Source organism: Malania oleifera, chromosome 6 (assembly GCF_029873635.1).
Source record: "Malania oleifera isolate guangnan ecotype guangnan chromosome 6, ASM2987363v1, whole genome shotgun sequence".
In the NCBI taxonomy this organism is placed as follows: Eukaryota; Viridiplantae; Streptophyta; class Magnoliopsida; order Santalales; family Ximeniaceae; genus Malania; species Malania oleifera.
In genome coordinates, this window is record NC_080422.1 from 14,460,525 (window position 1) to 14,478,359 (window position 17,835).

Consider the following 17,835-nt stretch of genomic DNA (forward strand, 5'->3'; position numbering starts at 1 on the left):
AAGACTTGATTAATTCATCAAAATAATAAGCCACTATACTCTTTAAATATCAAGGAAGAGCCTCCAACCATATCTATTCCCTTTTTATTATATATTGAATGAAATAATTATAAATATAAAAAAGAATAATTATTTATTTATTTTTAAATTTTAAATTAAAATCCATCTTTATTTCAATAAATAATTATTCCACTGAGTAGTGAGCCGTTTAAAATTTTTTTAAAAAAAATGCTAAAAGTCGTGGCTACTTCTACGAGCTCTCTCCACTCTGAACCCTTAACTACAGAGGGAGCATCAGGTTGAAACTTGACTGTGTTGGGAGTATGAATTTCTAAATTTAAATTTGTTTTAAGTTTAAGATAATTTACAAAATTATAAAACTTTTTAAAATCTCATTTTGCAGTTGCTTAACAGAATGAACAATCCACGCCTAATTCTCATTTTACTTATCCAATTTTGTGCAGTACAAATTATTTGAATAAAAAAATATATCCTGAGATTCTTAAATTTTCAAAATATATTTACCTTTCCTAGTAATTTGACAAAATGACATAAATTCCCCACAAGTTTAAAAATATTCGGACCTGTAAAAAATAAAAACTTCTCTCACCCTATATTTGGGAGCTTCAATTTAAGCCTAGATTTTAAATTCATGTGAATTTAAGTTAAACATAGCAATAATTCTCTTAAATTCCGTTCAAGTCTACACAAATTTAAGACCCAAAATTCATACTTCCAGAGTCCAAACACTTCAATTTTTGAAACCAAATGGAAATTCCATGCATTTTTGCCAAATCTCAAAAATATCAAAACCTTCTTACCAAACCAGGTGGGATCAGTTTTTTTTTTTTTTTTCTTTTTTGTGCATATTTTTATGAAAGAGTTTCCTTAACACAACTACATACATTTAAAGGATATTACTTCAAAATAATGTTGCCATGAACAAAAGCAACAAAAATTAACAAAGCAGTGCCTTTCAATCACACTGAATACCATAGAAAAGGCAACCCTTTAAGAGCAGCAATACAACACCGTTGTTGGAAGTTGCTAGTCCCACAACGAATGCATTAGTACGTGCTAAGGCTAGCACTATTTTCCATATCTACATGGCCCATTTCACCAAACTTGCAGAAAGAACAGAGGATCAAAGAAAAGTAACAGTCACTATCCGTAACTAGACCTAATCATAGGGGAATATAATGGGGGATAAGAAAGAAAAATATAGATGGTTACTTTTCCCACTAAGACCAAATTGTTCGTATTGTCTGAAAGAATTCTCCATTTTGTTTGGTTTACAATATGGAATGGTGCGAAAATGGAAAAACTACTGTAAAGAACACAAGCAAAGAACAAATTTTCCCCTTATAAGACCATAAATATGTTTATTACCATACAATTCATGTTTAAATAACATCAAATTTCATAAACTGTTCTACATTAGAAAAATCTGTTCCATTCCCACCTGATTCCATTTCACAAAGCAAATGTAAGGCAGCTCATTTCTGCAACACCTTGGCCTCAAATGGTTTAAATCTTCCATATTGGCCAGTCCTAGTCACATTTGTTGCACCAAAAGTAGGCTGATGACGTTTAGCCTAGCATCACTTAGCCATCAAAATAAAAGCATCCTTAGCTACTAATAAACTAAAAAGTACTACCCGGGGAAAAAAAAAAATCCGTTAGTGCCCAAGGAGAAATCTGCCCCATCCAGTAAAACAGTGCCACATAAGCTTGTGTATGACATATGGTTTGGTAACAACGATTAAGCAAGTCATAAAAGATGAAAAATTATGAAGGTAACAAAAAGATACACTGGGTTTAGTACAATCTCTCTAAATGCCTTTAACCCCATCTCCTTCTCTTTTCTAAAAGAAGGAAAACTCAACTACCAAAATCAGATGGTTCCATTTTAGTAAGTTTGAAATTCAATTGACCAGTTTTCAACAGTTGGTTTGGACTGGCAAAAGATCAACCAAGACAAACCAGACTTTCCCGGTTCGTATCAATGCATGACTGCAAAACATATGACAACTACTTGTAGCTTCCAGTAAAATTCAAGAATATTAGATGAATCAACAGGGCCACTTCTTCAGCCAACATGCCAAAAAAATCATGGGAGTTTCTGTCTTCATAAACTCAATGATAATCTAGCACAAAATTATCTCAAAATGCATTGGAATCTTGGATAGCTTCTTGATAGCATAAATCACTCTCATATAAAAAGGTTGCAAAAGCCCACATCAAAATCATAGATTTTCAAGGAAACATCAAGCAAATCAAAACTTAAATTAACAATAACCTCCTCAATCACTGTTCCAATTTAAAGAAGCTACAAGTCAAATGGAAAGAAAATTTTTTAAACAAATGTCTGACGCTGGATGCATAATGTTCCCAAGACAAGGATGCTTCATGCAGACCAATATTAAGATGTAGTACCCAAAATCTTCCAAGAACTCACATTCTTCCCCTTAAGAAGAAGCAGCTGCTCCCTTCTTCCTTGGTGCAGCTTGAGTGCCTAATGCAAGACAAATTAAATTGAATTAAATTAACCCGTTTACATGAAATTCCCAAAACATTGTTTCTGGCAAATAATTTTCAAAAACAATGAGGTAATGTGTTGGGAGGTTGGATATGGGACCATGGATTTAAATGAAAAATTTAATACAATTTTATAATACATCTTATTCAAATCCAATACAACTCTAAATCCAAGACATCTCCCAACATTGGGTGAAGAGAAATGGGAGCATATTACATGTTTAACCTGCCCTAATCTCATATTAGGATAGAAAAGGGGAACAAAATTTACAAAAAAACATGGCTCAGTACTCTAAACATAAAAACACAACAGGAGTGAAGAACAAGCACAAAATCTATAAGTGTGATAACTGTATTAAGAATACAAAATATATAAAGAAATAAGACACCATGAATTTGATAGCAAGCATAATTATAACACTCATGACACAGCAAGAACAAGACAATTAGAACTGAATGAATGAAGCATACGCATTATACCTTCTCTGAAGTTGCTCTTGAATCTGCGAGGTACGTGACGGAGGTACCTCATACGCCCAGTTCCGGTCGTCTTCCTTCGAATCGCTTTCACACTCCAGTTATCTAAAATCCAGCTCTCTAACATTAGATCACTTAATTATTAACTACGCACAAACACAAAGAGAGAAGAGAAGAGGATGGTTACATTTCCTGATACGGCTGGATGGGAAGCCACACGCGGCGCATCGGCTCTTCTGGAGATGAAAGCTGCGGCGCCCACACCTCACACAGAGGGTGTGGGTCTTGTTCCTCCTCTTCCCAAAGCTCCCTGTTCCTTTTCCCTGTTTGAATCACAGAAACACGGACATAAACACAAGACGCGCGCGCAAAGCAGACGAAAAGAGAGAAACACACACATACACATACACATACACATACATATACACGCACAGAGAGAGAGAGAGAGAGAGAGAGGGTGTTTACCATTGGAGCAGCTGCAGAAACCCTAGCTTGGCAGCTCCTTTGCTAGAGAAAAGGACGCCGCGGGGCAGAGAGCTTTTATATGACTGAGTGAAGGAAAGGGTTTAGGGTTGTGATTTGGGAAGCTTTAAAATTAAATGTAAAAAACAAAATAAAAATTGAAAATAGATGACAGATGGGCTCTTGCCCGCTGGAGCATGGGCTTTGTTATCTAAAGGCCCACCCATGATTGAGGGGAGGGCCCATCCATTGAAGAAATAACTCAAATCAAATCAAGGCAAGTTGCATTAACCTAATATTTGATTTGAAAAATATAATGGAGTAAGAAATAAATAAAATAAAATTTTAAATGAATAGTACGATGAAATCAAGTGATAAATTTGATTTCATTACTCTCAACTTCCTTCCATTAGTACATACCAAAAATGCATTGAGAGTAATATGAACCAGTTTGAATTAGTATAAGACTCGCAAATAAGGTTAAATTTATCATTTGATTTTATGTTTTGAAGAAATAAATAACATGAAAGAACATGGATAAGACTAAATATTGTAGAAGATATGCAATATTAATGAGAAATGCACTAGAAAAGGAATATGATGTACATCAACTAGCATAAATTTGTCTATTTCTAACCCAAGTTTATCCAACTTAAAAAGCAAATATGAGAAACTCATATAAATAAATGTCCTAAATTGATGGAATTTATTATATCATTTCTTATAGGTGTTGTTTATTCCATGACATTCGAATGTGGCTTTCTTTTGGCTTTGGCGACACTATTTTTGTTATAACAATTAACTATTAAGAAAGCGAAAAAAGAAAAAAAAGAGTAATGAATAAATTGACATCATATTTATTTTGTGGAATGAGGTGGTGAGAGTGTATGTCTATCTTCAATTTTACCAATTTCTTTTGTTACTATTATTTGGTGTGTCTGTATGGGACATAAAACCCTTTTTGAAGACTATTATGGCTTTAATTGCATAATTTGGGTGTTTTTAAGGTACTAATTGTATTTATTGGATTTCCGTCAATATTTTTGGGTTATCCCAATATAGATTGTCTTTCTTTAAACTTTAAAGCAACCTTGAGATAAGGAAGTAATTTTCTTTTTCACTAAGAGTATTATTGGAAGCATATTTTTTTTACCAAACTCCTAAGTCTCCTATTACAAATAAAAGGTTAAGGTGGAGAGATTTTTTGGGGGACGGGGTGGCCGCGCCCCGCCGCGGGGGGGGGGGGGTACCAAGAGAAGTTAAGGTTGAAGGGGGAAATCCATCTTGGAGGTATGCTCATAAAATGAGAGAAAGATGATTTACACATTCAACAAAAAGAGAGGAGGAAACTTTACTTTTATTAAGGCTTAATATGTATAAGGTAAGTCTTTTACTATCATATTATGTTTCTTTCAAGTCTTATTACCATAGCTCGTTGTTTAAGCATGTTTTCTTAATATGAAAATTTAATTTTTGTCATTAAGAACGTGCATTTTTGTTTGAATATTGTGTAACACCCCGACCCTCTACGTAGACCTGGAGTACTACTAATCCATTCTTTACCTGATAATCTATATTCTAATATCATGTATGCAGCGGAAAACATAAATATAATCTCCACAAATATAATACCAGAGTTTACTATTTCTATCTATAATCTAAAATAACTATTCATCACTTGTATTCTCATATATACACATATCTCCAAAAACATTCAGTATTCACAAACACCAGTATATTTCACAACCATCCATATCTCAGAAGGCTTAAAAGTTAAAACATAGAACATAACTTACATACAACCCAAGATATTAGCTAAGTATATACCCTTTCTTTTCTATATCCCAAAAATGCTACAAACATCTCGAGCTCTCTAAGCTCGATCTCATGGAGGTCTTGAAAAAGATAAGTTCATATTTGGATGAGACACATTTCTGTAAGGGAAGAAACAATATATTAAAACAGTGGGTGGTCAACATGAGGTTTGTATATAACATATTATTCATCATTTGCAAATCATTAACATAATTCTGAAATCATTTTCTAATCCTATTCAAATAGTTGTAAGGTATTTTACCCTCGAGATTACCTAAGGATAGTAGTGATTACCCCCCCATACAAGTATCACTCCTCTACTCAGATACATTAAGCAACCAAAAGGTCACAGTTGAAGCATATCAGGGCACTCACCTTACCTAGTAAACCTTCAAGTGATAAATTAATCTTGTACTCACATAGTTCATACAAAAGTTTACAGGCGAAGGCTCCTAAGAATAGGAAAATCTACTCGCCCATACAAGTAGTTTCCCTCTGCCCTAACACGTTATGCAGCCTATTATTACACCTGATACAACAAGAGCACTCGCCTTTCTCAGTAAGCCCTTCGACGAAGAGTTTGTCTCTCCCAAACATAACATGTTCTACTAGCATGAATATTGATAATACCATAATACATTATTTTGTTTGTCATTATTCTGCATTTTTCAACTGTTCATGTTCTCAATTTTGATGTTCCATAGCGTTTCACTTTATTTCCATTTTACATTGTTCACATTTCACATTTCATTCATTTCCATTTTCATTTCATTTCATTTCATAACATATCCAGCATATTTCAACAGTTTTACCCAGCATCTTTCAACTATTTTACCCAATATTTTTCAGCTATTTTACCCAAAATCTTTCACCTGTTTTACCCAACATCTTTCAACTGTTTTACATGGTAGCATTAACACTCACATGCAATATAATTCATATAATATTTTTCATACTCAGTTCATTTCCCGTATATCCTGCATCTCATACATATAACATATTTCCACACAGAATTCCTATTAACTCATGTCACACTATTTAGTAGTAAAATTCATATATATTTCCTGTAAAATAAGTCAACCTACATTTCAATTCATATACTCAAAATATATCTTTATTATCTTACATAATTATCCTGAAAATATCTTTCACTTTTATCAGTTCATTTTCGCATATACGTATCTAATAAACAACCCCAAGCTCAGAAAAACATAATTTAAATGGTTGGCATTTTAAACTCATACTGAAACATATACACGTATATATAACACAATTCATTTTCTATTAAATTTATAAAAATTATAGTTTAATATATATTTCTCCCCTTACCTGGTTTCTTGAATTACGCCAACAGAGACCTCGAAAAGATACCTACAACGCTCACTTGAGTTCTGAAATAAAAATCCTAGTTCCATTAAATCAACCATAAATAAAATACTATTTTAATATTTCCTAAGTCCTTAAATTTCAAATAAATAATTATACTCTCAAATATAACCAATTTACTTAATTCCCCAAATCTCACTCTCGCTTTGGAGTGAGGCATCGGAAACCCAAATTGGAAATTTACTCTGACCAAAATGATGACGATCGCGACTAGGACCTCGTGATGGTGTCTGATCGTCGATTTAACGGCAGATTTAAGGAGAAATTGAGAAAATAGGGAAAAGTTACCTTTCCCCAAGAGTGGTGCCTAAGCAGCTCTCACGACAAATTCGCTCTAATTGAAATGTCGATGGCAAAGTTAGGAATCCAACGACACCTTCTGTTTCCAATCAGCCAAATATTCGTCGAGAAATTAAGAAGAGAGACGGAGACGGAGGTGAGCATGAGCAGGAGAGAGTGGGAGAACTGGAAAAGGCGCAGACTCTGAAATCCCAAATTCAATTTTGGGATGAAGCTTCCTGAAGAAGCTTTAATATATATATATATATATATATATATATATATATATATATATATATCTTATTTCAATTAGTTTTTTTTTCTTTCATACTATTCCTTTTTATTTTTTTATTTAATTAATATTTATTTATTTTAATTAATTTTTTCCCGGTTCTTTACATTCTCTCCTCCTCAAGGAATTTCGTCCTCGAAATTTTACTACCTAATCATCCTTTCACATTACTTGAATTCATTACCCAATGACATCTAACACAATTCAGCATATATATCATCACATAAACTTCTTAATCATTCATAGTCAAATTAAATCATTATTATCTTAAACATAATCTCATACCTGCTCCCCTGACATTCTCTGGCTCAAACTGGATCAATGAGTAAACTCATGCTGGATCACCTCTGCCAAGTGGTATTGGTTGTTTATGTAATGCTCCAAAAATAATTATTATAGGAGGATGTAGTGGATCCTAAAAAAATAAAATAAATAAATAAATAATTAATTAATTAATTAAATATTATAATAATAATGATTTTATTATTATTATTATATATATCCAATGCTTCCCCAAGCTTTCTTCAGGAAGCATATGAAGAATTTGAAATCAGAGAGAGAAGTCGCAGCCTCCCCCCCCCCCTTTTCAGAGTCTCTCTCTCACTCTTCTCTGTCTCTCTCCCACTTCCTTCAATTTCTCGACTGATTTTTGCCCGATTGAAAATCAGAAAATACCGCTGGACTCCATTCTCCACCACCGACATTTCTACTGGAACAGATTTGTCATAGGAGCATCGTAGGCATATCTCCTGAGGTAAGCTCAATTCTCACATTTACTTCAACTTTTCATAAATCTTAAGCCCAATTGACAATCAGACACCACCACGAGAATTTAGAGATGATTCTTTACAAGTCTAGGGAAGCGAATTTCTCGTGGGGTCGTCGTAGGCATAACAACAAAATTAGGCTAAGGGGGTTATTAAGGGGCTAATTATTATTTAATTATTATAGATTTAGAAATGTTAAATATTGGGCATTTTGAGATTGAATTAGGCTCATTGAATTTAGGGCTCGGGTAAGCGTCGCGGATGTAATTTCGGGACCCTACGGGCATAGTTCAGGAAAACCAACGTAATTTGATTATTTTGAAATTTAACAATTTATTTAGGTTATTGAGAGCTTGGGAAATGTTTTATGGAAATTATGTTGGAATTCTGTTGAATGTTCTGGGGAAATGGAAATTGTAGATTTTGTGTTGGAAATGTCACGGGCTCAAGATTGAACTGTGTGGCCATCTCAGTAAGCCAGGTAAGGGGATCAACTAAGTTAGTCTTTTTATGAAAATATATTTATTATTTTACAACATTTAATTTTAGGTAAATATGTATATCATAGAATTATGTTTGGGAAATACTGTTGTAAATAGGGATATGATTTAAATATGTTTTATCAGGAAATATGATTTTAGAATAAATTTTACACCAGAATGTTATCCATCTTGTGTGGCATGAGTATTATTTATCATGAAAATTATGCGTATGAAATATTATGTTATTTCAGAATAAACATCTATTTCTAGTTTTCATTAAAATTATAAAACAACGCAGAAACTATGATTTCATGAATATTATGTAAACAGTGTAAGAAATTCATGTTCAGTATATTACGATTTGCCGACGCAGATGCCGAGTTTACATGCTAGGTTATGCCGGCACAGATGTCGTGATTCATGTTGGCGTAGATGCCATAATCATGTATGATAAGACAGAATTCATGAAATATTATCATGTCAGACATTATTATGAAATATGAAAAAGTTATGTTCAGTATATGAAACATATTATATGTTATCAGAACCCGGATGGTATGGTTTAGTTTAATTTTCAGGAGCACGGTACCGTAGTTATATGTTCAGAATTATGATAGTACTACCACACGACCAGTAGTGTAACAACCTGCTTATCTTATCATATAATAAAGCATAATAAGTAAAATAGTCAACCCGAACCCATGGGTAACGAGGGCACCCATCATACATAGCGGAACTTAGGCAGCAATAAATGTAAATCATCATTCTCATAACCACAAAATACATAATACCAGAGTCAACTATAATCCAAAACACTGTGTTTATATACAATCTCCCAAAAATACAAAAATAGATACAAATCTAGGAACCCATAACATAAATCTCCTATTCTTAGATCAGAACTTACCCTTCTAACAGGGTAGTAACACACTATCTCAACGGCGGCCTCGATCCGCCCGTCTTTTTGGGTTTCTTGAAAATTGTTTAAGTTTGGGGGTGAGACACTTCTCAGTAAAGGAAAATAAACTAAATATAATTGTGTGACAACATGAATATTTAATGCTAATATAGATATATAGTACGTTTTGCATACTGGAAACATTAATAATATCATAACTACATAGACATATACTTTCATATTTCTAATAAATCGTACTGTTCATGAACTGTCTGGTATAGCTAGTAATATTGAAAAATTTACCCAGGATGAATAGTTAGTTGATGTCATGTATTACCCCCCCCCCATGACAAGTTGTGCAGTCCCCAACAATGGCTGGCCGACCATTGTCAAATAAAAAATGTCTCTAAGTATGATGGGCCCACCACAACTCTACACTGAAAGCCACATCGACTATCCATCTCCCACCCCCTTTACTTGCAAAGGTGGTTAGCACAAATCTGAACATAATATCTAGTATATATAGCTACGGTACTGTGCTCCCGTAATTGAACTGAACTATCATTCCGGTTTTGATAACATATAATACATGATAATATACTTGTTTAACATAAAAAGATTGATAGCATTTTCTGTAATAACATACATACATATATATGACCTTGCGTCATTTTCTTTCATATCTGTGGCTTTGCACTGAGCATTTCATAAATACGGCCTTGCGCCGAAATCATACATAATACATGGTATTGCGCCGACTATCAATCACGGCCTTGCGCCAAATATTTCATACATATCATTCTGAATAAATAATTCATTTATCATGTATTTTAAAACCATAATGTACTGCATTATTTCATAATCTTTAAAAACATGCTTTATTCGTAAAATTGCCATAACATAATACTTGTCATGTAAAATAATATTCATGTCATACAATGCTGAATAAACCATGCATTCCATTCTAAAATCATATTTTCTGACATTTCATACTAATATATATACATTTCAACATAATAGTAGTATTTTCCCAAATATGCATTTTTACCAATCTCCTCATACATATTATACATGCTTCCTGAAAATAAATTTGCTAATAAAAAACGACAATAATTTGCATGGAAAATAACAACTTTAGTTTATTCCTTTACCTGATTCCTGAGAAGAAACCCCCTAAAATACACTCGTCTTGCACTTGTAGAGTTTCCCGTTCAACACCCTGAAAATGAAAACTCTCAAAACTAAACTTCTGTATTTTTCTATGGATGACATTTTCTATAACTACGAAAAGACCAAATTTTGCATAAAAAGTCTTACCTTAACCCAAGGATGAATTCCAACTCTGCTCTACCTCCGCTCCAGAAGATTTGGAGAGAACTTCCCCAGGAGCATTGTGGTGGCCTCAGATCGTCGATTCGGCAAGAAATGGGGTCGGGATCGAAGAGAGAAGTGAGAGAAATCGTAGAGGAGAGAGAGAGGAAATTTTTGCTGATATTTCTGCGTAAAAATAAGAGTTTTAGGCTATTTATACAATGAGTTTCGTCGACGAGTCACGTCACCTCGTCGACAAGGTCAAAAAGGCTTCTTGTCGACGAACTCTCCCCCTCATCGACGAAATTCAGAGTCACCCAAATATCCTCTCTCGGTATCTTCTCGTCGACGAGACGCACCCTCGTCGATGAGCCTAAAGTGCCACATTGTCGACGAACGCTGTTGTGCCTTCTTTTATATTTCCATTTTCTCCTTTCTCTATTATTTAAATACCATTATTTTTCGGGTCATTACATTCTCCTCTCCTTATAAAATTTTGTTTTCAAAATTTATTACTCATATAATTCATCATCCCTTAAAGGCAAAACAGTTTACTTATTTTATTACTTACCCTCACTTATAGCGGAAGAATACCATGGTTACATTCCAAGTCCTGGGAGATTACATAAGTAAAATAAAAATTCTCCCAAAACTAAAATATTATTTACTAACTAAAGTATTACATGTACCTGCAAAAGAAACATTATATATCACTTGCATTTCCTAGTTACATCTGAACTTCTTGGAACAATTGTGGGTATTTTTGTCTGATCTGTTCCTCGAACTCCTAAGAAGCCTCTTCTATTGCGTGATTTCTCCATAGAACCTTTACAAGAGAAATCTTCTTGTTACGCAATTCTTGTTCCCTTCTATCTAGTATCTGTATAGATACCTCCTCATATACTAATGAATCACTAAGTTCTAATTCATCATAACTGATAATATGAGAAGGGTCTGGGACATATTTCCTCAACATAGAAACATGGAATACGTCATGCATCCTGGATAGCATAGGTGGTAAAGCTAACCTGTAGGCAATTGATCCCACTTTCTCTAAAATCTAAAATGGACCGATAAACCTAGGGCTAAGTTTACATTTTCTTCCAAACCTCATGACTCCTTTTAACGGAGCTATCTTCAAAAATACATGATCACCAACTTCGAACTCCAAATTCCTACAACGATTATCAGCATAACTCTTTTATCGGCTTTGAGTTGCACTGATTCTATCTATGATGATCTGAACCTTATCGTACGCATGCTGCACAAGCTCTAGTCCCATAGCTCGCCACTCACTCATCTCATCCCAGTATAACGGAGAACGACATCTTCTACCGTATAGTGCCTCAAATGGTGTCATACCAATACTGGCCTGATAACTATTATTATACGCGAATTCCACCAGCGGCATGAATTGAGTCCAACTACCCCCAAAGTCCAATACACATGCTCGGAGCATATCTTCTAGTATCTATATTGTCCTCTCAGTCTGCCCATCCGACTAAGGATGGAATGCTATGCTAAACGATAACTGAGACCCTAAAGCTTCCTGCAAACTTTTCCAGAAACGTGACGTGAAACGTGGGTCTCGATCTGACATAATAAATATAGGCGCTCCGTGAGAACGAACTATCTCCTGAATGTAAATCTCCATCAAACGGTTAAGAGAATAGCTTATCTTAATAAAGAGGAAATAGGAGGTCTTAGTCAACCGATCTACTATCACCCAAATTGCATTTTGACCATGCGATGTTGACAGTAGCTCTGAGACAAAATTCATAGATATATGACCTCACTTCCACTATGGGATAAATAGCAGCTGCAACTAACCAGCTGGCCTCTAGTGCTCAGCTTTTACCTGCTGGCACATCAGACACTGCGTTACATACTCAGCAATCTCTTTCTTCATACCACTCCACCAATAGAACTCTCGAAGATCTCTATACATTTTCGTACTTCCGGAATGAATTGTATACAAAGATCTGTTAGCCTTCTCCAAAATAGTCTTCCTGATATCAACATTGGCAAGAACACATAACTTGGAACGGAACCGTAAAATTTAGTCATCTGAAATGCAAAATTCATCTCCCTGACTAGTATGCACTCTGTCCATCACCTCTGCTAATTCTGGGTCTTCCTTCTGAGCAACTTTAATTCTTTCCTACAAAGTAGGCTATACCACTAAAGTGGCGATACATACTGGAGAATCACTCTCCACCAACTCTATGTTGAGTCTCTCTAGATCCATCATGATCGGATACTGGATCTCCATAGCAGACACACTAGTCTCGCAGACTTCCTACTCAGCGCATCAGCTACCACATTTGCTTTTCCTGAGTGATAGGTGATAGTACAATCAAAATATTTAATTAACTCTAACCACCTTCTCTACCTTATATTCAATTCCTTATGGGTGAAGAAGTACTTTAAACTCTTGTGGTAAGAGAAAATCTCACACTGCTCACCGTATAGGTAATGCCTCCAAATCTTCAATGCATGTACCACTGCAGCCAATTCAAGATCATGGGTAGGGTAGTTCTTCTTATACACTTTCAACTATCTAGAAACATACGCCAACACCCTACCATGCTACATCAATACACAGCCAAGTCCCTTCAAGGACACATCACTGTAGATAGTATAGCCCTCATCCCCTGACAAGATGATCAGCACTGGTGTCGTGACAAGTCTCTGTTTCAATTCTTGAAAACTCTGCTCATGGGTATCGTCCCATTCGAATATGGCATTCTTCTTAGTCAATCATGTCATAGGCCCTAATAAAGCTGAGAATCTCTCAATGAAATGACGGTAATAACCAGCTAACCCTTAGAAACTCTGAATCTTCGGGACGTTCCTCGGTCTAGCCCAATTCACTACCGCATCAATCTTATTGGGATCCATAGAAATTTTGTCCCCTGAGATAACATGCCCCAAAAACACAACTTTCTCGAGCCAGAAATCACATTTACTGAACTTGGTGTACTACTTATTTTCTCTGAGTGTTTGTAAAATTTGCCTTAAATGTATCTCTTGTTTCTCATAGCTCCTCGAATAGACCAGTACATCATCAATAAAAACAACGACAAACTGATCTAAAAATGGATGGAAGATCTTATTCATCAAATTTATAAATATCGCATGAGCATTCGTCAGACCAAATGGTATAACAAGGAACTCGTAATGTCCATACTTAGTCTTGAAGGTCGTCTTCGAGACATCTTCTATCCTTAATTTTACCTGATGATAGCTTGATCTGAGGTCAATCTTGGAATACACTCGTGTACCCTAGAGCTGGTCAAATAAATCATCTATATGGGGTAGAGAATACTTATTCTTGATGGCCACTTTATTAATCTCCCTGTAATCTATGCGCATCCTCATAGACCCATCATTCTTCTTCACAAATAATACTGGAGCTCCCCATGGAGATACACTAGGTCGTATAAAACCCTTATCGAGTAAATCCTATAACTGATCTTTTAATTCTGCCAACTCTGCCGACGTCATTCGATACAGTGTTTTAGAGATCGGCGTTGTACTTGGAAGCAGATCAATGGGAAAATCTACCTCACGATCAGGTGGCAAACCCAATAATTCATCTGGAAACACATCTGTGAATTCTTTCACTACAGGCGTATTAATAAGTTTCAATTCATTCTTTGACATTTCTTTCACACAGGCTACAAATCCCAGACAACCACTTAGAAGCAGTCTCCTCGCCTGAACAGCTGGGACCATCTGAGGTAGAGATTGCACTCGTGACCCTGTAAATATGAATTCTGGTTTCCCTGGAGGTTTGAATATCACTTCTCTCACGCGGAAATCTGTACTAGCAAAGTTAGCTGCTAGCCAATCCATACCAAAAATGATATCAAACCCATGCATATCTAGTACCACCAAATTAGTAGATAAAATTATCCCCTAATCATCAACTAGACAACCCTAAAGCATCCTACTACACCTCATCGCTGACCCGATCGGTGTAGTCACTAATAATTCAACATCTAATAATTGTGTTTCAACCACACACAATTTAACACACTCCACATATGCAAACGAGTGTGTGGCCCCTGAGTCAAATAGTGCAAAATGAAAACATATTAACCGTACCTGTCACCACGTCGTCGGCCGCCTTAGCATCACTCGACGTTAGAGCAAAGACCCTGGCTCGAGTCATGTTCCTCTATTGGCCTCCACTTGGCGCCTGATAACCTCCTTGTGCAGGTCTAGGAACAGGAGTAGCACTAATCTGAGCCTAACAATCCCTTATCACGTGCCTTGGCTTCCCACACCAATAGTAAATATCGCGCCCAGCACGACACTCCCCAGGGTGTCTTTTCCCATAAGTCGGGTAAGCTGGAAGTGGCTGCATACCCTGAAAACCACGAGTCCCTGTCTCCTGCCTCCGATCTCTATAGTAGCCACCTCTTTTCCATGAACCACGACTAGACCCGTGCTGGGAACCAGATGGCGTGGATATCTTCCTCTGTCTCTTCTCCTCCGCCTCCAACCACTCTCCAATTTATGCTATAGTGGCCCTATCTACCAGCTCAACAAAATCCAGCAACTTCAGTATCGACGCCTACTTATATATTTCTCTCCTCAGACCTCTTTCAAACTGTCGTACCTTCTTCGCCTCATTTGGAATAATGTATGGGCAAAGCAAGATAGTTCAATGAACCTCACCGCGTACTGCTTCACCGTCTGCTGTCCCTACTTCAAATTCAGGAACTCCTCAATCTTAGCTTCCCTAGATGAAGCCGGAAAATACCTGTCGAAGAATATCTTCTTAAATCGCTCCCACGTCATCTCCACAGGTACTGTCCTCTGCTACTCCAGGAGTTTTACCACCATCCACCATCTCTCGGCCTCTCCAGTCAGTTTATATGTAGCGAACAACACCCTCTACTTCCCAGAACACTGCAGCACTGTAAATACTTTTTCGATCTCCTGCACCTAGTTTTCAACAACTGCAGGATCAGTTCCTCCTGAGAAAGCCGGAGGATTCATCTTAATGAATTTCTCTATCGAGCTGTCGTGGCCTGCCGACGGACCACCCTGTTCCCTCGAGCTCCTGGTAATTTCAGCCATGACTTGTTGTGCCACGCTGCATAAAACTGCATCTCAACCACCACCCGCAGCGCCTAAGGGCCCAGCTCCCTTGTTTCCATTAGCATTGGCGCTAGTGCCTCCAAGGTCCATCCTAAAAAATAAATAACTTAACTTAGAACCCTATTACCATAACATACCATCCAACTAATACCATATTCCCTTAATTAATTCATCACTCCTGATCATAATTCAAGGTTCAATCCTCCAACTTAGATACCCAACCCGACGATAGTTTACCATGGCTTTCCTGAAATTGTCACCCTAGGAAAAATACACAAACCATTATGGAATTCTTACATATAGACTACAAAACCATACCTCAAATTCCCTTATCCTATGCTCTAGTATCATTATTGTTGCATTCTAGAGTCTACAAAACCTAGCATCCTAGGCTCTGATACCAAACTGTAACGACCTGCTTATCTTATCATATAATAAAGCATAATAAGTAAAATAGTCAACCCGAACCCGTGGGTAACGGGGACACTTGTCATACACAGCGGAACCTAGGCAGCAGTAAATTTAAATCATCATTCTCATAACCACAAAATACATAATACCAGAGTCAACTATAATCCAAAACACTGTGTTTATATATAATCTCCCAAAAGTACAAAAATAGATACAAATCTAGGAACCTATAATGTAAATCTCCTGTTCCTAGATCAGAACTTACCCTCATAGTAGGGTAGTAACACACTATCTTAACGGCGGCCTCAATCCGTTGGTCTTTCTGGGTTTTTCTAAAAATTGTTTAAGTTTGGGGGTGAGACACTTCTCAGTAAGGGAAAATAAACTAAATACAGCTGTGTGACAACATGAATATTTAATGCTAATATAGATATATAGTACATTTTGCATACTGGAAACATTAATAATATTATAACTACATAGACATATACTTTCATATTTCTAATAAATCGTCCTGTTCATGAACTATCTGGTATAACTAGTAATACTGAAAATTTACCCAGGAGGAATAGTTAATTGGTGTCATGTATTAACCCCCATGACGGGTTATATAGCCCAAAGGTAGGACCCGACAATGGTTGGCCGACCACTGCCGAATAAAAAATGTCTGTAAGTACGATGGGCCCATCACACCCTGGTTCGGACTGCCAGGTGGACATCTACAACTCTACACTGAAAGCCACATTGACTATCCATCTCCCACCCCCTCTACTTGCAGGGGTGGTTAGTGCAAGTCTGAACATAATATCTGATTTGTATAGTTACGATGTCGTGCTCTTGTAACTGAACTGAACTATCATCCGGGTTCTGATAACATATAATACATGATAATATACTTGTTTAACATAAAAAGATTGACAACATTTTCTGTAATTACATACATACATATGTACGGCCTTGCGCCATTTTCTTTCATATCTACGGCCTTACGCTGAACATTTCATAAATACAGCCTTGCGCCGACTATCAATCACGGCCTTGCACCGAATATTTTATACATATCATTTTGAATAAATAATTCATTTATCATGTATTTTAAAACCATAATGTACTGCAATATTTCATAATCTCTAAAAAAATGTTTTATTCGTAAAATTGTCATAACATAATACTTTTCATGTAAAATAATATTCATGCCACACAATGCTGAATAAACCATAAATTCCATTCTAAAATCATATTTTTTGACATTTCATACTAATATACATACATTTCAACATAATAGCAGTATTTTCCCAAATATGCATTTTTACCAATCTCCTCGTATATATTATACATGCTTCCTGAAAATAAATTTGCTGATAAATAACGATAATAATTTGCATGGAAAATAACTGCTTTAGTTTATTCCCTTACCTGATTCCTAAGAAGAAACCCCCTAAAATTCACTCGTCCTACACTCTCAGGGTTTCCCATTCAACACCCTGAAAATGACAACTCCTAGAACTAAACTTCAGTATTTTTCCGTGAATAACATTTTCTATAACTACTAAAAGACCAAATTTTGCATAAAAAGTCTTACCTTAACCGAGGGATGAATTCCAA

At 35.9% G+C, this 17,835-nt stretch overlaps 1 protein-coding gene across 1 annotated transcript; it reads right to left on the reverse strand.

Moving 5' to 3' along the window:
• Nucleotides 1-2,253: 2,253 nt before the first annotated feature.
• LOC131157762 (large ribosomal subunit protein eL37z) lies at nucleotides 2,254-3,658 on the reverse strand. The gene is made up of 4 exons (XM_058112129.1): nucleotides 3,481-3,658; nucleotides 3,203-3,338; nucleotides 3,019-3,120; nucleotides 2,254-2,515 (listed from the first exon to the last, which is right to left on the reverse strand). Exons 1-4 carry the CDS (start codon nucleotides 3,481-3,483, stop codon nucleotides 2,469-2,471), a joined length of 288 nt encoding a protein of 95 aa, XP_057968112.1. The 5' UTR covers nucleotides 3,484-3,658; the 3' UTR covers nucleotides 2,254-2,468.
• Nucleotides 3,659-17,835: the final 14,177 nt, after the last annotated feature.

Excerpts from the sequence above, each read along its gene's own strand:
- LOC131157762 (XM_058112129.1), bottom strand. Across the intron at positions 3,121-3,202 it reads ATCCAGCCGTATCAGGAAAT|ATAACTGGAGTGTGAAAGCG; the intron begins GTAACCATCCTC and ends GCTGGATTTTAG. Across the intron at positions 2,516-3,018 it reads CAAGAGCAACTTCAGAGAAG|GCACTCAAGCTGCACCAAGG; the intron begins GTATAATGCGTA and ends GTCTTGCATTAG.